General features: G+C 45.0%; 1 protein-coding gene across 1 annotated transcript in view; it reads right to left on the bottom strand.

Moving 5' to 3' along the window:
- Window positions 1-8,760: 8,760 nt before the first annotated feature.
- Window positions 8,761-21,771, bottom strand: part of NTF4 (neurotrophin 4) — a 141,389-nt gene continuing 128,378 nt past the window's right edge. The window contains exon 2 of the mRNA XM_086930197.1: window positions 8,761-11,135. Within this exon, the coding sequence (XP_086786323.1) occupies window positions 10,401-11,114 (714 nt within the window). The 5' untranslated portion in view covers window positions 11,115-11,135 and the 3' untranslated portion in view covers window positions 8,761-10,400. The remainder of the gene's footprint in view (window positions 11,136-21,771) is intronic.

Raw genomic sequence — 21,771 nt, 5'->3', positions numbered from 1 at the left:
TGTACTGAGTAAGAGGTGTGGATGAAAAACCAAATTGTTTTCTGGAAGAGGGTGTCATAGGCTGGGAAAACTGGAAAACGCCTGGTTACTTGTTTTAGAATTGTCGGCTTTTGGGATTGTGTATAAAATGAGATTTGAGCCTTGTTTTGCGTGAAATGCCTGCTAACACCATTCTGCCATTCAGTTAAACAACTGGCTGTCAATATTATAATCCCATCTCTAAATATAACTCCCCTTAGGTGTCAAGGTTGTCCTCCATTTCGGGCAGATTTGGAACAACTCATTCCCAAAAACCCATGCTAAAATGACCCTCTAGACTAGAACTTCCTGCATCCCGAAATCAGACCAAAGCCCACATTTGTCACTTTCAAAAAGGACCAAACACTGACCTTTCTTTTAATCCTAATTGCCCCTCCTACAAACCTCAGTATATTTCAAACAATGTTTGCTAATCGAAGACATGAGGTTTTCTAGTTGTTCCCACAGTGTTAAATACATGTTATTTATTTATTTATTTATTTATAGTGTTTTGTATAGCGCGAACAAGACCCGTGGGTATCAGAGCGCTGAACATAAAAAAGATTACAGACTTGACAATTATCACATCAATTATAACAACAAACAGTTATGAGGTAGAAGCGGTGTGGTAAAAGGGTGACTAGCTAAAAGGCATTGAGCGGTGCATTGGTCTCAGCTTGTGTCATAGTCGTATCTTCAAGCTCGTTGAGGTAGGGTTATATAACATAATCAAAACAATTGCCTATATAGTTAGCAATTAGGAGTTGCGTAGGTTTAGAGTGTCATAGAGGCAGTCAAGAAAGGTTACTCGGTTTCTGTGCTTCAATGTGGTTGTGTTTCTGAAAACAAGTAATCAGGTTAACTTCCCTATGAAGAACAATTTTGAGCTGTACAGGGGGGGGTGGGACGAGCAAGATGGCCAGCTAGATGTGCCGCGCAGAGCTCCCGACTCGGCTGAAATACCCTTTCGAATATCCGGGTTCACCCCCGACATGGTTGGCCATACGGCACTCTGAGGGTGTCCGAACAGGTATCCTGACTCGTGAGGCCCGAAATTATGACGAGAGCCCGAGCTTAGAGCTCCGAGCTCCTCGTCCCAGAGAGGCCAAAGAGTGAAGTCCAGCTGTTTGGCAGGGGGGACGGCGTTCTCTTGGTCAAATTAGAGGGGAGACGCCTTCCACCCGCGTGGTACCCCGACTCGAGCCCTAAAATACAGGCAGCATCTGATTCGCCCGTCCTGTGAAGCGGACTACGGGAGTATGGGGGTCGATAAGTGATGAGACTCCCTGGCCCGACGAGGACGCCATACGGAGGGCTGGGCTAGTTGGGAAGGCCTGCGAAGAGGACTGTCTACCTGCGACTGAACTAGAGCTGTGCAAAGGGGCAGTCTGTTTCTGCATGTCTGTGCCCACAGCGAGAAGTGGGGTGCCTTTGGAGGATACCGGGTTCAAGGACCTTCCCCAAGACTGAAGGTACGCGGTGCAGGTACTGGCAAAGGAGCCCGGTGACGACACCAATCGGGGAGGAAAAATATCGGCGTGGGGTGGAGGTCCAGACTTGTGAGGGTGTACACTCGCCAGAATAGGAGGCCTGATTGCTGGGAGGGAGGGGATTGGATTTGCTGTTTGTGATGGGGCAACAGAATACCCGCCCAATAAATGTGAGTGGGGCGATTCCCGGGGCTTGGACTTCACCGCCGACGGTGGATGCGGGGCCCGCTATGACTAGAGAATACAATACCCGGTGTCCTCCTGGAGACGCATCCACAGGGGCTTGCTTGCTTACTTCCAGGGGAAGCTTTGGAATTTTTCTGAAGAGCAGCTTGACGGTGGGCGATTCCTGGGTTCTCCCCCCACGGAGGAATTGGTCTTAAGAGGCTGCTTCACAGTTAGACACTATGGGGAAAGATAAACTTGCAAGAGGAACCCAGACCAATAAAATAGTCCACGTCCAGTAGCTCCCCCGAGAGCAATTATAGCCCGGCTGTTCAACCACGGGCATAGAGACATTATCCTTCAATACGTTAGGTCACATGGCCCCCCATTGTTTGAAGGTGCGGCAATCCAAATATCCCAAGACTACACGAAGAAGGTATATGACCTCTGAAAAGGCTTCTTACCTGTCAAGCAGTGGATGAGAGACCACACCACTAAATACAGCCTAATCTTTACCGCACGCCTACATGTCCAACACGCAGGAAAAATACACTTCTTTGAAACACCACAAGAAGCAGCTGACTGGATGGATTCCCTGTGCCTAAGTGAAGGAGCTTCATTCAGGGAATAGCAGGGAAAACAACGCAGAAACAACTGACGACCAGACAGTCAAAAGATAATGTCTCCTCAATGGCGGGGAGTTCTCCTGACCCAGACCTCTGAACGGATCCTGGTGGCAGAAGACAGAACACTGAGGATGGAGGCTCCTCCACTGGACACTCACAACTCTTTTACCCCCTAAGCCAGTTGCTGGACTTTGCTGACCAAGAGATACCACAAGTTTGAGATCTTACATGTTTGGATGATATGTAACTAAGGGGAGGGCTCTTAATAGACCTGTAGGGTCCTGAACTCAGAAAAATACTTGAAATTACCAATACGGGTCCCAATACGATTACTGTTAATTATGAATCGGATACCCGGTAACGGGGTGTGCTAAGGGGTGACCATTGAACTGAGTAAGAGGACTCCAGGGCCCAGACCTCTATAACTTGCTGAGCGCCTAGTTGAGCTTGCGGTGTCAGGGACTCGAGGGTCCTGGTTGGAATAACAAACTCTACATCAAGTATTCAGTTACGTTGCATTTAGATTACACAAAGGGACGTTGAGGTGGTGTTTTCAACCTCCCTCTTGACAGTTGGGTAATCCAAGAGGTTTCAGGGGGCCACTGCCTGTGGGTGGGGGAAAGTTGGGGACACGTTTCTTCAGGTTTTTTGAGACCACAGTTTTAAACAGATGTTGAGATTATTGTTCACATTGTACAGGTTTCTGATACTGTGCTCTATTTCGGGGTTGAATGGGAAGCTTCTTGCTAGAATTACACCGATATTCTCTAGAGTCAATACACATAATTTAAGAGGTACAATTGATTACTATGCCAGGGGAAGATAAAGTAACGTCCTATAAATTCATAACATGGAACGTGAGGGACTACCAACAAAACACACTCACATAATTACCTATCTTGAACGTTATGGAGTAACAATTGCCTTTTTTGCAAGAAATGCATTTGTGGGGTGACAGTCCTTAAAGCGAAGATGGCAAGGTAAACGTTGTGTTACATCTTACTCAGGATATGCAAGGGGAGCTTCATTTGGATAGCACCGGGAACGCCATTAGAGGCCCTTAAAGTAGTGAGAGATACCCAGGGCAGATACATAAAACTAGAAGGAACACCAGATGCAGATCCTATATGTCTTAACATTTACACCCCGAACACAGATGACTGGAACTTCCTGGGTTCAATGCTTCAGGCAACGCAGATAGCTCACAACATCGAGATTGTCAAGGACGGGGACTTCAACTATCCTTTAAGTGGGGAGATGGATAGGTCGCCTCCTACGACGGGAATTAAACCCCACGTACAGCAAAACCTGGGCCTGACTGATATATGGTGTCTTCGCCACCTGCACACAAGTACTTACTCCTGCTTCACTGCTGCCACTTATAGTCGTTTAGATTATGTCTTTATAAAACGACGGTGATACAACGGATAGGCGATGTGCAATACCTGGTCCAATACATCTCCGATCATTCCCCACTGTTGATGTCCTATTCCCTTGATAGGTGACTTCCCAGGGTCCCCTTGTGGCAACTGAACGTTGAGACCCTGCTAGACCGGGTATTGAAAAATACGTACACACATCTCTAACTCACTACTTCACAGAGAATTGCGGGATGACAGAGGACAGAGCGATAGAATGGGATGCAGTGAAGGTAGTTCTCAGGGGAGTTTGACTATCAATGACGGTGGGGGTTTGTCGCACCCTTGAAACAGACTTAGCCAAACAAGAATAAGTCCTAGAAGAACTTGAACAGGATCTCCCCAAAGTAGTTTTAAACAGAGTAGGTTGGGTTCGTCAGAAATAGAAACTGGGTGAGCTCTGGGACAAGCTAGAAAAATTAAACAAAAAAAAAGGTAGACAACATTGGTATGCGGAAGGGGACAAAGATGCAGAAAGCTGCCACAGTTGATTAGATAGGAGTCCACCCCAGAGCCAATCCTAGCTATCAGGGATCACGAAGGTTGAGTGGTGAGGACACGCACGATATCAACTTAGCCTTCATGGCCGATTTACGTGAGGTATACGCACTGCCACAGCAGGCAGCCGGGGGGCAAGGATACTGACTGAACGATATATTTCAAAAGCAATAGTCCTACATGTTGAACAAGGCAGGGATGTCTCCTGTCACCTTTGCTTTTTTCCATTGCAATTGAACCCCTGGCCTGTGAACTCCGGCAGACCCTCCAGGGTTTGGGAATTCCTGTGGGTAATACAGAATATATCATTTTGCTGAATGCAGATGATGCCATGGTCTACCTCCACCAGCCTGACGTTTCGGTCCCAATCCTTCTGTGGGTAATGTGGGAATTCTGGTAGATCTCGGGACTTTGAGTAAATGCTCAAAAATCAACAGTATTCCTGCTGGGCCTTTTAGCTAACCATCCAGTAGAAGTGCTGCCAGATTTTGGGCTCCGATGGGAGATAGTCAGCTTTAAATACTTAGGTAATAATATTGCACGTTATGAAAAGCAATATTTTGACCTCAATATGGGAGGGTTATTGCCGGGTTAAAATCATTCATACAGTATTGGACCTCCCTCCAACTATTCTTAATGGCGTAAATAGCACTTCTCGAAATGGTAGTACTCCCACGCTGTCTGTACGTAATGCAGGACACCTTCCATGAGCTCTCGCGAACAGTATTTGATGAGCTAGACAAATTTACTTTGTCACTTTTATGACAGGGTAGGAGATGTACGGTGAGTCTAGCTACCTTGAGGTCAGAGTGGGAGAAGAGGGACATGGACATTCCGGACTTTGAATTATATTATTATGCAGCACAACTACAATATGTGGTTCATTGGCTCAACAGCGATCCAAACTGGGACCGAAACCTGCTGGAGGAAACCCATCCTGGATAACTACTGAGGGAGATCCTAATGAAGGGTGCTAGGACTCCTCTGACTCGCCCTCATGTGATACGACACATGGGGAGAATATGGGAGAGAGTGGTCAGACTCATACTTAGAAGAGCCCCATTCATATCAGACATTGATATATAGTTGCTGGTACACTTTGCAGAAATCACACACACAATGGCTATATATAAATGGCAGAAGGGTGGCTGCTTAATGTTATCTGACTTATACCCTGGGAACTGCTTTATCTCCTTGCAAGAGTCCCAAGAATCATTTAACTTGGGTACAAGCCAATTCCTACAATATGCAAAGATTGCGGCAAATGCAAGACAAATTTGGGCCACCTTTCCGGAGGCACCAGAGTGCACGCACACACTGGTTACATTGCTAGAGATGGCAGGGAGTTGTAAATTAATGATGCATTTACACTGTGCGTTACGAGCTGATAAACAGCAGCAACCCCTCCGAATAGAGGATGTCTGGCACCGCCATGTTGATGATCCATTTTCTCAACGGGATTGGCTAAAAATACATACAGGGGTTAAAAGAGTGTTGGTGAGTGCCCGCTTTAAATTAATCCAATATAATTATATACACAAGACCTATCTCTCTCTCAAACGTGTACATGACATATACCCCCACCAAAGACTCAAAGTGTCTGATGTCATTTGGAAACAGCTGATTTTTTGCACATGACCTCTCACTCACTGTGGAGAAGCGTGGCTCAGTGGTTAGAGGCGGCAGACCCGGAAGCTGAGATCGACTATGGACCAGGGTTCGATTCCCCCACCTTGGTGGGTCTCGGGCTCAAAATTCCACGGACTCGACAATTCTCGCTCTGGTGCCTACTCAACTCACGGGGTCACACTCTGCGACTCTGGGCAATAGCTTGCTTAATCTCCACTACGGCCCCTCGCGGCGGGATGCCTGGCTTTCACCTTGTGGACACCCTGCTGTGGTTTCTCACAGGGGAATACCAGGACGGGTTCCCTAAGCAAGCGCCAGGACGCTCACGGGCAGCTGTGCGCTTTACAAGTCCAGCACATTTACACAATTTACACTGCCCCGTAGTCTATCATTTTTGGGCCGAAATTTTGGATCAGCTGCGGGAAACCAGAGGCTGCAAGATTCCACAGCTGGTGGGGGTGTGTCTACTAGGTCTTCTCCCTGAGAATCCCAAGAACAAGCTCAGTAGAAGATAATCTATTTTAGGCCTTCTTATTGCAAAAAAGCAACTTGCAATTCATTGGATAATTCCCTGGCCGCCAGCAAGGGATACTTGGGAGAATGGGCAGGGGTGGAGGAGATATATATGAGGACAACACGAAGAGACCTTAAGGCACAAGAAACCCTAACAGCATGGGCGGAGATGACCTGGAGCCTAATCACCTATACACATTCCCAGAGAGGGGCCTCACGTTGGGGTCCCAGGACGGGTACATAAGACCCAGGGTAGCGAAGATTGACATTCTCCTAAATGCCGGTTGGGTTTGGACCCATGGGAGTTATAAGGAATATAATGACTCCAAAAGGGACAGGATCTGTGGTGACAGTTGCTTAAATGTTACCTATCATGGAAGCTCAAGGGGGGAGGGTAATCTTAGGGGGTTGAAGTGTTACTTTTACAGTTCGGTCAACCAGACCTCGATAGACCGAGGGAGGAATCACCTGCAGCTCAAGGAACGTTTGTGCTTCTGCTTGTGGTACTGTCTCCTAATGTATGATCCTTAACAACCTGTAGATGGAATGTCATCCTAATTTTGTTAAACTGAAACAAAAAGATTAAAAAAAAAAATTTGGAGATTCAGCTGTACAAGGCAGGTTTTAGGCAAATTGGTGAGAAGAAACTTTCCACTATCTAGAAAAGACAGCTATGAAACGTGTGTGACTTACCAGAAGTCTTCTGCAGCTATTGATGCCTTTGTCTTCCTGCTCAAATGTGTTGGTATTTGATCTATATCGAGTTTTAACCTATGTGATTTTGCATGTTTATGTTTTCCCTGATAGATGAATGCAAGTATCTTTTTGAGGGTACATTGTTTGATGTGCTCACTAGACGACTGGTCGAAAATGTAATTGGCGTTACCAGAGTAGAGGAGAAGTAGTATTGCTCTACTCAAATTCACATTTCAGTAAATGGACGCCAGCGAGCACGGACGTTTGGACAGTAAGAGTTTAGGCTTACTAATACCATCCAGACAAAATGCCTGATGGTAAAGGCATACAGTTACCCTCCTGCAATCAGAGTCCTCGCCAGCTTTTTGTACTTTTTGAGTATGTGGTGCGATAAGATTGGTCCCTGAGGCACTCAACATATCAGAGAGAGCTGCACCAAAAGCAGATAAGAGATCATGGATGGCCAGGCATCTATTGTCATATTAAAACAATCATAATTCAGAAATGAAAGAGTAGAAGTCCCTGGCCTACCGTTTAAACTGATGCAAGGCTCATAGTTCTAGTTTATGTGTGTGTGGCTGTCTGTTCTTTAAATGAATTGTTACAACCTTTTTTTAATTTTTCCAAAGATGGTACTTTACAAATAAGCATGTTTTCCACATTCATGCTGGGATTTATTTTCAGCACTGCTTTGTATGTCTTCATCCCAAGTTATGGGCGCTCTTCTTGTGAGAGAGAAGTGTGGATTCTCTTTTGAACAAGTTGACTGGATTGTAAGGTACATTTTTAGAACTTTAGCTAGACTAGTTTGACGGGGATTTACCAACTTCAAATGATACGTTTTCCTGAACGAGTACCCAGTGGGAGCATCTTGTTTTTGCTGTTGACTATTTTAAGAGAACTAGTAGACAATATTAAAGAAGACTTTTAATGAGGGTGTGGTAGTTTCAGGGTAGTGTGTGCAGGAGCAGTGTTTAACTTTTGCCAAAAGAGAGTGAAGCGATTAAAAGCGTGTTGGCCTTAAGTCATCAAAATCAATTTAATATCAGCACTTTATTTTGCTTTCTTCCAACTTCTGAGTGTTACATGGACTAGGTGAGCTGTGCGGTTTAGCTCTTCGATGGCTTGTAATTGCTTGCAATTCAGAGACAACGAGTCTAGGTCTTCGATGCTAGTCACAGGTGATGCCTTTGATAAGTATCTTAGCAAACTTGAGTTTAGCTTTTCCTTGGAAAGCTGAATTAGGAAGATGCAGAATCATGAAAGGGACAGCATTGTTTCTGAAGGACTCTGTTTTTGTGTAGGAATATACGGTCTTCAGGGAAACATTAGTCCAGCATACTGCCCCCAGTGTCTGCAGGCATAGCACATTTAATAAAATATCCTAAAATTAACAAAGATTCTGCAATGAGGTGATCCTAGAATTCGAATTCTCCCACTAAATATTAAAATGTTTAAGGTAGATGTGTTTTTTTAATTGTAGCTTAATTAAAGTTGCCATAAGGTATGAACTGGCCAATGGGCGGTAGTGTCCAGGTGAGAGTGGTGTTGATACTGATAATTCAGAGGACAGCTGGATACGTTCATCTTATCACTTTCTTTATTTCACTACCTTCCTGCTCTCTACCTCCATCCTAACCAGTATTTTTCTCACTAGCCAACTGAAGACCTTAAACATTCCTCAAAAAAAGAGACCAACACATCAGGAAAAGTACAAAATAGAAGCCATTTCTTTTTCCTCATTTATTTTTCTGCCATTTCGGAAAAAGCTCCTTAGAGTAAAAACAACAGGTATGTACCGAGGGCAGCACGACTCTGCAATTTATAACACAAAATAAGTTACTAGCATGACTGCATGTAGTGAGGCTGGAGAAGAGGGGAAATAAATAAAGGACATAGGGCGATAGAAATGTGTAGTTAGAGGGATGCAAGAGAGAGGTAAGGGCAATCCTAAGGAGTGTGAAATATTGAAAAGCTCTCCAATGGATGGGCAATTATCTACATTTACCCCGTGTCCTGTATCTATGAGCACGGGAGAAGCGTTAGTGCTTGTAAAGGCAAAGGTGAGCTTTCAGCCATTGATTGGAACAAGCCGAGACTAGCACCCCTTCCTTAGAACCGAGCCTGCTTGCCAAGGTCCCAGTGGTGTTGGGGTGGCTGCCTGACATGCCAGCACATCATGGATGCCACATGTACTAGCCCTATGCTTCTGGTTATGAAAACATCCCCAATAGAGAATTTGTAAAATAGTGTAGCCAAGCATGAATAAATGAAATTGCACTGCCATGTGCAGACTGAAAATGGCAAGGATCGGATCCTTTGAACAAAGGGTTCAGGGAAAGGTAATCTGGGGATAAGGGCCAGACAGACACTGCACACACCTGTAGCGACAAAAAAACCCCAGGCACAATCAGACTTAGGGAAGCAGGCCCGTCTCCGGGCTTTAGGGTTAGCCTGCAGCTATCATGTAGCAGGTGACTTCTGGCTGAGTAGAGGTCATTAAAAGTATGGAACTGCTCTGAGATAACTCCACATGGAATTGACAGTCAGTTATTGCTCAGACTGGCCTAGAGAAGAAATTAACTCACATACATCTTTGTTCTTTGAGGTACATTTACCCAGCTTTTAAACAAGTATTTAGCTCATTCTTGCCCGATGACCATATTGGAAAAAGTTGTTGACAGTCAGTCAACACCGCTTGGTGTCTTCCTTCTACATTTGTGAAATTTAAATATGTGGTGATGTGGAACATTTCTTAGGTTGTAAGTTATTCTGTACGCATTGTTTTGCTTTTATCTCCTGTTTTAGGCAGTTTGCCTTGTTATTACTGTGTGATGTAATCCCCATTAATGCCCGGTGACCGTTGATCTAGGAGAGGTGTGTACAGCAAGCGAAGCTATGACATAATTGGGCGCAAGGGGCATTTAGATGCAGATTTGAATCTAGGAAAACACTTTGCCTAAAGAGAGTCGCAGAGAGAGTCTTGTGAGTTGTCCACTGGGGGGTCTGGACAGGACTCGGCCTCAGCCACTTTAAAGAGAGTCATTAACTCAGGAGAACGAGGGAAGAAAGGAAACAAGGAGGGAAAGACGTAAACGTTGGGGTAGGTACCTCTGGCTTCCATGCAGTCCATAAAAAAACAGTTAACAATAAGTTACATTTCTCAATATATATAATATTTACAAATAGAATAATGGTGAATTTGAGTAGCTTAATGGATGAGGTTGGTTTTTGTGTTGTGTTTGTACAGTTTTAATGAGTCTGAGGTTTCACTTTGTATGCACCCACCCGCCTTCAAAGGAAGGTGTGTGTCAGATGCATCCTGGTCCTCTCTGGCTTGCCCAGCCCTACGTCCGTCCATTGCGGCTCAGCAGGGTGCAGACGCAGGCTGTGTTGATGCGGATCCAGCGCCAGCCCACCAGCTTCTCGCTGTCCATGGTGAGGGCGCGCACATAGGACTGCTTGGGCTTGCACTCTGAGGTCCAGTGGCGTTTGTCCACCCCACGGCAGCCACTGGTGGTACTCCCCGAAGGATTGCACTTGGTCTCCCAGAAGTACTGCTTGAGTGGTCCAGTCAAGGTCTGAACCTCAGAGAGAACTGTCACTGTATTGCCGCGTATGTCTACAGCAGTGCGTTTGTCCGTAACCCAGATGTTCATGCTATCGCACACAGAAAGCTCCCCCCTCCGCGAGGGACTGATGTGGTCAGAGGGCTCAGCCCGCCTCACCCGGGAAGTCCTATTGGCCAGATCAGGGTGGACGGATGGTTCCTCCATCAGGAACAAAAGTGGGGGGCCTGAGGGCTCCTGGCTTGAGAGGGTGACCCGGGGAGAATAGAAGTCCCACTCTGGGTGAGTCATGTCCGGGTATTTTGGGTCAAAGTCTTGAAGCATTCCATCCAGATGAAGCACAGCAGTTGTGTTTGTGTCGTTTTTGGTAGTAGCAGTGCCATTGAGAAATTGCCGGGGGCCATACTCTCGGGGTGCGTCCTGAGTCTGGATGGGGGCAGCGCTGATGGCACAGAGGTACGAGATCACCATGGCATAGAGGCGGACGATCATTACTTAATCCACCTCGGACAGCTAAAGAAAAGCAAAAAACAGGCACATGGTTAAACAACATCCAAATACCCAAAAGGTAACATTTAAAATAAGGAAGACAGGGTTAAGGCAGTCATTTTAATTCACCAAGAGTAGACCATACCAACACAAGGGAACATAACTAAACTAGCAGCATTGGCTGAGTTTGATTGTGAGATTCAAAGTCAAATTCCTCTAGACAGATAATCAAGTGCTTTCTTTAGTCTTCAATTTTGATCCGGAATGTACTCTTTTCTCTTTAACATTCAAGTACACTATGGGGGAAGCAGGATCTGCATCTTCTCTGTACCTTCTTTCAGTGCTGTGTGATGTGCTGTCAGTAATCCGTGATATCACCTTCGCTCTTAAACCTGCAGGAGCAGTCACCAGGAAGCTCCTCTATGCTACAGCAGCAAAGGCAATGAAGGTTCACCCTGCAAAGCAAAAGCTGCTGCCACCTATTGGTTTTTTATAAAGAAAGCTCCTATAGGTCTCCCGAACGTAAACCCAGAAGACATCACAGATTACTCACAATACACTAACATGTTCCACAAGATGGCATCGCCCATAAGATTCTCCTGCTTTCTATTCTGGAGAATTGTGAAGATGAAAGCAGCACAGGAAGAACCGCTCTGGACAAAAGCTCGATCGCTTTATTTGTGCATAGAAAGGAATCTTGTTCCTCAGCGACACAAAGCTGGCTAAGCCCGGGCAGGGCTCCTTTGTCTCCTTATGAATAATCTGCCCAGACATAGATAATTGGCGCAATTCTGCCAAATGCTGTACTACACAGGCCTTTTTGTGCTTGGGTGGACTACAAAGGAAGTGAGAGGCAGGTTATGTGGTTCAGTTTTACACAGATAGCAATCTACCAAAGGATGAAAAGCCCCAGCTCCCCTCCCAGGAAGGCAGCACCAAGGTGGAGGGACAATGTGTGCTAAGAGCTTTGCACAATGTACTGGGACTTTAGTTGCTTAGAAGGGCGCGCTGTGGAGAAGAAGGGAGTTGAGGATTGTTGTGGGTCACCACAAACTCACTGGGCCTAGGACAGTCTGTCCTTGTGCCAGCATGGCCTGACAACCTGCAGGCCCTTTCTGGCATGCTCTTCTTGTACTTGCATGTCTACTAACCTTACCAACTCCTTAACATATTTCCCTCTTATCTTTCTCCCTCACTCATTGCCATCGTAATAATTTTTGGGGTCACTGCCAGACGGATTTTGGGCCACCTGTTTGGAACCAGTTTGAATATTATTGCCGAATTTCTACTCATTTAGGCCTGCAAAATATATATATAGGAAAAGTATTTTTATTTTGAAAATAACTTTGGCACCCTGTGACAAATCTGCACAAATGTTTCAAAATTAGTACGACGCTCAGTTCACCTACTGTGTTGAAGGTTTCAGAGTGATTCGGTAAGAAGGGGCTGGGAAAAAGGGGGGGGGGGTCCTAAAACGCTTTTTCCCCATGCAATTTCCCTTAGGCTACACCCCGAACTGCTGGATGGAATTACACCAAGTTTGGCAGAAAGGTAGGTCTTGGTTCAGAAAGTGACCTTTTTATTATTTGGTGTAAATCTTGGTCAGTAGTTTTGGGGATATTAACAGGAAAAAGAAATATAGATATATAGAAATGCGGACCCTCAGCAGATCCACTGCTCCAAGCACAACAGTAAGGCCCTGATTGGCTAGCTGCAACCTGAGAGGAAAGTTGCAGCCGCCATTTTAATTGTTAGGAAACAGTCCCTGGGGCTGAACAGTAGTGTGTAAAACACAGATAAAGGGGTAAGGGTAGAGGTTCCCTGACAACATATTTCTATAGCAGAGGTAGCAAAAGTAGTTATGTTAGGTAAGAAGTCGCCTAAAACATATTGTTTCTGACATGCAAGATTCCCAGAGCACTTGCGGCGCTCAGCGGTGCCTCGTGTAACTCCGCGAATTAAAAAATATATATATATATTCACACACCCACTCACAGGCTAACTCAGACACTCTCACACCCACTCACAGACCCAGAGAGGCACTCAAAAAATACCCACTCACAGACCGAAATAGTCACTCTCATACCCACAGACACTCACACAGCCACTCTCAGACTCACTCACACACTCACAGGCCTAGAGAGACACTCAAAAACAACCACTAACAGACCGACACCGACACTCACACAGCCAGTCACACACCCACACAGCCACTCACACACCCACTCACAGACTAATTCAGAAACTCTCACATCCACTCACAAGCCGAGACACTAAAAAAACATCCACATACAGACCGACAGACACACACACCAAGTCACACATCCACAAAACTATTCACACCCACTCACAGACCCACACAGCCACTCACACACCCACTGACCGATCTATACAGCCACTCACACACCCACTTCAAATGTTAAAGTTATGAAATGAAATTAAAAAACCTTCAACATTTACAAAAAAAACAAAGGTTATAGGGATGTTATAGTTAGGAAATAACATTAAAAATACTTAGAAATTCAGTGGAAAAATGAAGGTTACAAGGACGTTATAGTTAGGAAATAGAATTTTAAAAACCTTGAAAATTCACGGAAAAAACAAAGGTAATTGGGGCATTATAGTTAGGCTCAGATTTCACATGAACAAAACCCTGGAAATTCAGCAGTTTTAGTAACCTGAGCTAACTATACCTTGTGGCCTCGCTATGCACTGCTTATAACCTCACAGATTGCATTACATCATCCAGTGAGTGTAAGTATTTTGTAAACATTTCTAAGACTTAAATATTTATATTAAACTACTGCATAAGTTAAATTACTATTCTTTCTGTACTACTAATGAACAATACTATTTCTAACATATGTCATATGAGTGGCTGTGTGACTGTATCAGTGTCTGAATGGGTGTATGTATGGGTGTGTGACTGTATGGATCTGTCAGTGGGTGTGTGACTGGCTGTACCGGTCTGTCAGTGGGTATGTGAGTGGCTGTGTAGGTCTGTGAATGGGTTTGTGAATGGCTTTCTGGGTGTGAGAGTGGTTGTATGGGTGCTTCAGGGGTTGTATGGGTGTGTAAGTTGGTGTCTGAGTAGCTGTGTGGGTGTATGAATGCTTGAATGGGTGTGTGAGTGATTGTATGGGTGTATGAGTGGTTGTGCGGGTGTGGAAGTGATTGTGTGAGAGGTTGTGTGGGTGTGTAAGTGGGTGTGTGAGTGGTTTTATGGGTCTGTGAGTGGTTGTGTGGGTGTTGAATTGGGTGTGTGAGTGCTTGTATGGGTCTGTGGGTAGTTTTGTTTGTGTGTGAGTGGGTACATAGCCGGGTATGGTGGCTTAGTGGACTAATGCATACACTTTAGGGTTCTGTGTTCGCCTCAAGGTCACAGGTCCAAATTCAGGTGTGTCCACACAGCCTTTCATCCTTCTGAGGTCAATAAAATGAGTACCATTGAGTTGGGTAACGATAAACATCAGTTATTCAGCGTCAAGAGGCCTTCGGTGAACGTGCACTTTACAAATACGTATTATGTTATTATGTGAGAGTGGGTTTGTGACTCATATGGGTGAGTGCGTGTGTGAGTGGTTGTAGGGGTGTGAAAATCGGTGTGTGTGTTGTTTTGTGGGTCTGTGAGTAGGTATGTGAGTGGTTCTGTGGATGATGTCATCAGTGATGTCATTTGAGATGTCATCAGTGATGTCACTGACCATGTCATTGATGATGATATATGTGAGGTCCTAAGCAGTGTATTACGGGGCTGTAAGTTATAGTTAGCTCAGGTAACTAAAGCTGCTGAATTTATATGATTTTGTGTGTGTATTAAATATGAATCTAACTATAACGCCCATGTAACCTTTTTTGTGTGAATTTATAAGGATTAAATTATATTTCCTAACTATAACGTCCTTGTTACCTTTGTTTTTTTCAGTGACTATATACTGGGGGCCCTTTAAAAGGTGAGACAGAGTCAGAAGTTGAGGTAGCGAGGTTGTGATAAAATAAAAAATCAACAAAAGTAAGATAAAGTGAGAGAAATATTACATTACCAGGGGGTCCCTTGTAAGGTGGCAACCCTGTGCATTTGCCCTCTTTTCCCAAGCCTTAAAACACCTCTGTCCCCACTATCTGTTCCCTTCTTTCTAGCACTGGTCTTTCCTCTTCTGCCACCTAACTGTTTTCCAGCCTTTAGCATTGCTCGTTTCCTCCTTACAACGACCCCTGATTCAATCTTTACTCACAATGAAAGACCTAAACATTCGCCCACAAACTGCATTCACATTCTGCTCTCCTTCTGCTCCCTCATTACCTCTGCCTTTTCCCTTCCCTAATGTTACGCCCACCACCACTACACCCTAACAATATCCATCCCAGCCACTGCATCCATTAACTCATTTAACAACATCTGACCATCTTCCACTTCCTCTCTTTCCCAACATGGTCTTTCTACTCCCTTGTCTCAGACTCCTTGCTAGAAGATCAGTGCTCAGCTCTTGAATAGCATCCACTTCCACCTTTCAGTCCCTTCTAATCCTCTACCTCCGTCCCCTACACAAAGCCACTGTTATCATGTGGCGCGAAAGGCAGAGACTGCTGTCAAACATCGCTGCACCCGCTTGCTCCCCCACACAAACCCTCTCTACTATATGTTCTCTTTCTCATCTTCAGCACTAATCCTTGAGAACCCATGCCTCCTACACCAGCTAACCCACCTCCTCGTTAATCATGACCCCATCACTAACCAACCCTATGTCCTAGCTCCTCCAGCCCCACCAACCACGATAAATCGTTACCCAACCTTCTTGAGTTGGAACAAAAGCACTCGTCTGTTCCTCACAAAACTCTTCCCCTTTCTCTGGCATTTACATCTCTTCCTAACCTCTTTTCCTCTACACTTTCTGCTTGGCCTTACCTATCCTCTCTCTTGATCTGCCACTGACTAATTAATGTCCAAAGTACAAAGTACAAGGACTGACAAAACATCTTTGACCTGATATTGGAGTTGAAGGTAGACCTACTCATTATAATAGCAATGGCGTTGCTAGAAGGGGACAGATGAGAACTGTGCCCCAACTCTATGTGTACTGCCCTCTTTGCCCCCCCAAGATCACAATTATTGAATGTGCCAAGAGGTGACATAGAAAAAAACAGACACTGCACCCTGTTACCTACATGTATTTGTCCAACAACATTTTACTCCAAAGCAGCATTTGTTAGAGGAACTATATGACCCTACATGTTTGTTTAATATTTTTCAAATTGACTTTCTATGTATTGGTATGTATATATGTGTATCAACATATACATATGTATAGATATAGATCTATTCAAACTCTAGGTGTCCCCTTCTTTTGGAAACGCGCTCGAAAAGGTTGGAATCACAATCCTTTATTAGGAACAGACGTCTCCCAGCGCTGTAGGGATTACAGCATGTCGAAAAGCCTTACGCGTTTCAAAGCAGGTTGCTTCTTCCTCAGAGGCTCGACTGATGCAAGGGGACACACCCACAGTTTTAACACATCCCACGTCCATCTCGGGGCTAAGCATTCTGGGTCCTGTAGTGTGTATTGAAAGTTTTGAGATGATCTGTCAAGAGGGTTCCAAGAAGAAAGGGTTGTTCCAAAACACAAACTCCCAATGCATTTTCCATAGACTTTTGTCAGGAGTGTTTTAGCAAAAACAGATTTACACCAAATTTGGCATACACTGTGATTTTTGTGAGTTGGTGTAAATCGGTTCAGTAGTTTTTGAAAACGTATGGTTGGGTTCGAAGGACTCTTGCGAGAGTCACTTGAACCCAATTAAAAAAACATAGAGCCTTCTGATTAGCCCTGGGAGCGTTTTACCCCTTAGGCCTATTCGCTCCAGCAGGAGAAAGGCTCTGATTGGCTGCCAGCAACTTGAGAAAAATGTTGCTGCCAGCCATTACAGGACTCAGAGACTTAGTCCGCTGTCCTGAAGTTTCAAATTAAAAATAAGATAAAGGGACAGGGCAGGGATACCTGCCCCGCTAGGCCATGTAAAAAAAACTGTTTTTTCTGCAATCCTGCTGGAATCGCACAGGATAGCGAGAACAGAAATAATGGCCTGTCATTTCTTTAAAAAATATTTTGGGGGAGGCATTTAAGACATTCTATGCCACTTTATACTAGGCCGATTCGGTCTCGTCGGAGGATGTTCGCACTTACTTGGACTCGGCGAGAATCATAGAGCTGTCTCGGGACAACGCGGACGCCCTAGATGCCCCCATCCGCTTAGATGAAGTACTTGCTGCTATCTCTCGCCTTCGCCCCCTTAAATCCCCGGGACCTGATGGCTTTTCAACTGGATTCTACAAGATCTTCTGCCAGCTGCTTGCTTCGGTTCTCACCCGGCTTTTCAATTCCTTTGAGGGCCCGAGCTCCATCCCCTCGGATATGCTAGCAGCTGAGATAGTAGTGATACCTAAGCCGGGTAAAAAACCCACATGTTGCTCCGCGTTCCGGCCTATATCCCTACTTAACCTGGATTTTAAAATCTTCACGGGGGTCCTGGCGGCGCGCCTTGGTCCATGCTTGCCCGGGATTCTGGAACCCGACCAGTCGGGCTTTGTTCCGAATCGCCAATGCAGCGATAACACTAAACGAATACTTCATCTGATCGACAAAGCCCACACCATTTTAGGATTACCTAATGCACTCACCTTCCCCCTAAAATCTCCCAGAGGTCGCCAGATGGGGATTGCCATGCAAGCCGCAACACAACACATTCTGTCTCTCTGGGGCTCCACCACCAAGCCCACTCATGCGGGTTGGTTGCATAAAATATGGTTCACCTTGGGGATGGAACGTATCCACGCCACGCTCACACAATCCACGGCTGCCTACCAGAAGGTATGGCTCCCACTGCTTTCCCTTCTATCCAAAGAATTCAACGAGGTCACATGCCCTAAATATCTCCGCATATTGAGACTCACAGCGACCACACACGACCCCTCAAATCCATCTGGGTAATTGCATTATCTACTATGTGAATGTAGCGGTGTTCGTTTCACAGGTTTGGCACACTGAGAGGGGTGGGAATGGGGAGGGGGGGGGGATTGGGTGGGAGTTTTGGTTATGGTCTTTACTCTTACAATTTCATTGCCTCACTATAGGAGATATTTGCAGCACAGGCACTGAACCTTTGTCATGTCGAATACATTTGGCCATCTATTTGCTTCACAGACTCTATGTGCTGTTGAGGCCTTTCCTGCCTGATATGCCTCTTTCATGCTGTAATGTTCATCTCTACTTTTGAAAACAATATGGGGGCTTTAGGACTTCTTCCTCAAGCTCATTTTGGGCCAAGGGACCCAATCCCCCCCCCCCCCCCCCTACCCCCCGGCTAGGTACAATAAGTACGGGAAGGGAGCGCAAGACTCTCCTCCTGAGGCCGATGGCGGCCCCAGGGACCCCATCCCCTGGTGCTGAAATGTGGAATAAAGGGCCCCCCTTCCATCTTGCTGATTTCTTATAAAAGAGACATAAAATATCTTTAAAATAGAGTGGCAGAGTGGGCCCCTCCCTGAGCCTTAAATGGCCCTGGGGACATCATCCCACAGGACTGGCTCAAGTACTCTGTCCTGGGAAGACCATGAGCTTGGTTACCCATGAAGTGTATGGTATAGGGTCAGTCTTTCACACAACATAAGCTTGCTTCACCTATGGGGGTCATATGTGTGATGGCATTAATGATGCTTCATGTTTTTTTCAGCTATATTGTACTCAATTTCGGACCTCTAATGCCATACTCATTAATAGACGAATGTGTGCAAAAGAAGCTTGAATGATGTGTTCAGTTATGTCATCATTGATGTCATTTCAGATGTCATCAGTGATGTCATAAATTATGTCACAGAACACGTCATGAATGATGTAATATATGAGGTCATAAGCAGTGCATGGCAGGGGCGCAAGTTCAGTTAGCTCTGCTAACTATAACTGGTGAATTTCCGTTTTTTTGTTGTTAAAAACGTTATGTTGGTACGGACATATTTACCTAACGATAACGTCACTTGAACCTTAATTTTTCCAGTGAAAAAAAATAAATATATGTAGTTAGTTTTCCTGCTGATTAAAATTGCGTGCACAGCAAACTTCTGAGTGTCGGAGACGTCTATTCGAGAGAATGGAGTACTTTGGTGGATATGATGAGTGACCGGGAGCCCTACTCCGACCCACTCGTGAGCGCGACTGGTGAATTACCGGAACTTTGGTTTCTATATATATATATATATATATATATATATATATATATATATATATATATATATATATATATATATATATATATATATATATATATACACATGCATGCACACACACGAGAATACACGCTTCATGTTGCCCTTTGAAGATGGCTTCTTGACTTGTCTCTGTGGTCTAGTGTATGAGCCTCTTAGAAATCACTTCTAGAGACATCACTGCATCACTGCATAACCAAAACATGGCTCTGAGATGATGCTTCACTGGTAGGCCATGAGGCATTCCTGCCAGAAAATGGATTCCATACATGTAACTGCCAGAGGAACTCCAGCGGAGATTTAATAATGAATAATTACAAAACCCCAAACCTGAAAACATTGTTTTAACAGATTGCAAATCTCAGCTAGTTTACTGTATACCCATCCCTACCTCCTGCACATGTGGTATAGATGGCCCAAACTCTACTTCCAAATGTAATCCTCTTCCTATCTGGGTACCCCCCAAGGGGACTATGGGGCAAATTATATTAGGATTTGCCCAATATTCCGTCTGCTCTATGAGTGTATACCCTTAGCCTACATGCACCAAACTCTAAGTAACCCCAAAAGTCCTTTAGAATAACTGTATACCTTAGACTTTTCCTCTCTACCGATGGTAGGTATTTGCTAGCGTGCACACGTCCTCTGAGCATTCTTAACCACACATGCACAACACCAAGTCACTCGACACATCTGCCTCAATTCAGTTACACACTTCCTATACATCCATCCTTAGCCTCTTATCCCATGCTAATTTTGCCTCCATGATAACACACAATATGGATATAGAGACAACTTTGATGTACAACATTCATAAAGGCCACATGACAGGCACTGACTTTTCCATCCCTAGCACGCCCACAGAGTAGCGTTCGACCCTCAACCAAATGCGCTTTGGCGCCTCGTCAGGCGTATGAACCACTATATAGATGCAGATGTAATACAATAAAACATATAAGATACAGTGTACCAGAGTGCAGCACACGTCTGTCATAACCATGTCGACTCAACCGACCACACTAACGTATGTTTTAGAACCAATCAACTACAGTTATCTTAAACATACCAGACCCTCACGATTACAAAACCACATCGTACTTGTACACCTGCCAAAGGGTGAGATGTCCTGAACACAATCTGCACAGGTTGGGCGGTTGACAACTTTAACCAGCGTGCAACCATTAGTCTCCAGGTAAAAATCCCAAACCCTTACTTAAATAGCGCCCAGATCAGGACCGAAGGCACTATACAAATGCTGATAACATTACCTCATAGTCATACCATAACAGGTTAGGCATGTGGCTCAAGAAATAGCTAAGAAATCCTTTCAAAAGGTTTAATTGTAGAGGTACACCCCGCAGCCTTACCAAGCCTGCACAGGTTGTTTGTACAAAAGCAGTCTTGCTTCAGGGGAGAATGAGGAAGACCAGAAAGGTGGTGATGTGGGGGAGGGCGGGTTTATAAGGACCAGCTGTCTGCAAGAACCCCACAATTCCCTCCATGCCCCCAGAGTTTATGAAGAACAGCTGTCGGCAGGGACCTGTTTCCCTTACAAGCATTCCAGGTAAATTAATCTCGCATGTTACTAGCTGAACCCAGCTGTGGCACTTTCAGTATTTAAAGCAAACAAGCATTCCCTGCGCAGGCTTTCATTACTGTAGTTTGATGGGAGCAGTGGTCTTCGTCTCAGACTCACATTCCGGCGGCACATGTTTCTCCCGCCCGCTCGGGCTGTAATTATTGTTGCTTTGGTTGCTTACGACGGCGGAAGACTTTAAAACTTCAAACACAGCCTCTGCGCTGCAGAAAGCGTATTTTACCTCGAGGGGATATTCCGAAAGCGAGGGAATACTTCCAAGTCGCAAGGCACGCTGGGCCGCCGAGAGATGTTCTTAGAGCACAAATAGCAAGCACGCCACTACCACCCAGTCTCTCTCTTCTATCGTGGCGTGCACCTACACCCCTCCCCCGCCGCACACACACTCAAGACATCCACCTGCCAAGCCCCACTCACTGAGAGGTGGCTCGCTGATTTAATGAATGATCTTATGTAACCCCGAAGTCTGAGCCAAATGCTGCTAGGGCTCGAGAAAGGAATTTCCCCGCAATTAGCAAAGTAATTATCCTTAAAGAAAACCGACTGAAAATGATCAGATATAGACGTGGATGGCCACCTTCTATGTAATTTCCAACTAATCAGAAACTCACCTTTTTTAAACCTATGTTTATTGGCATTGTACAAACAACAAAAATACAGTATACTGGATAGTATCATAACAATTTCGGTTAAGTGACAGGTAATGTGCATGTAAAATAAAGACAGTAAAGGAGCAGCAAATACGTGAAAATGAAAGATGGTCATGGTCCGGCACAGGAAGGTCCAATATTATATAGCCTGACTAG

The sequence above is a fragment of the Lissotriton vulgaris genome, chromosome 7, assembly GCF_964263255.1.
Source record: "Lissotriton vulgaris chromosome 7, aLisVul1.2, whole genome shotgun sequence".
NCBI classification, from domain to species: domain Eukaryota; kingdom Metazoa; phylum Chordata; class Amphibia; order Caudata; family Salamandridae; genus Lissotriton; species Lissotriton vulgaris.
The sequence above is the reverse complement of the archived record's forward strand: the minus strand, read 5'-3'. Positions and strand labels throughout refer to the sequence as shown.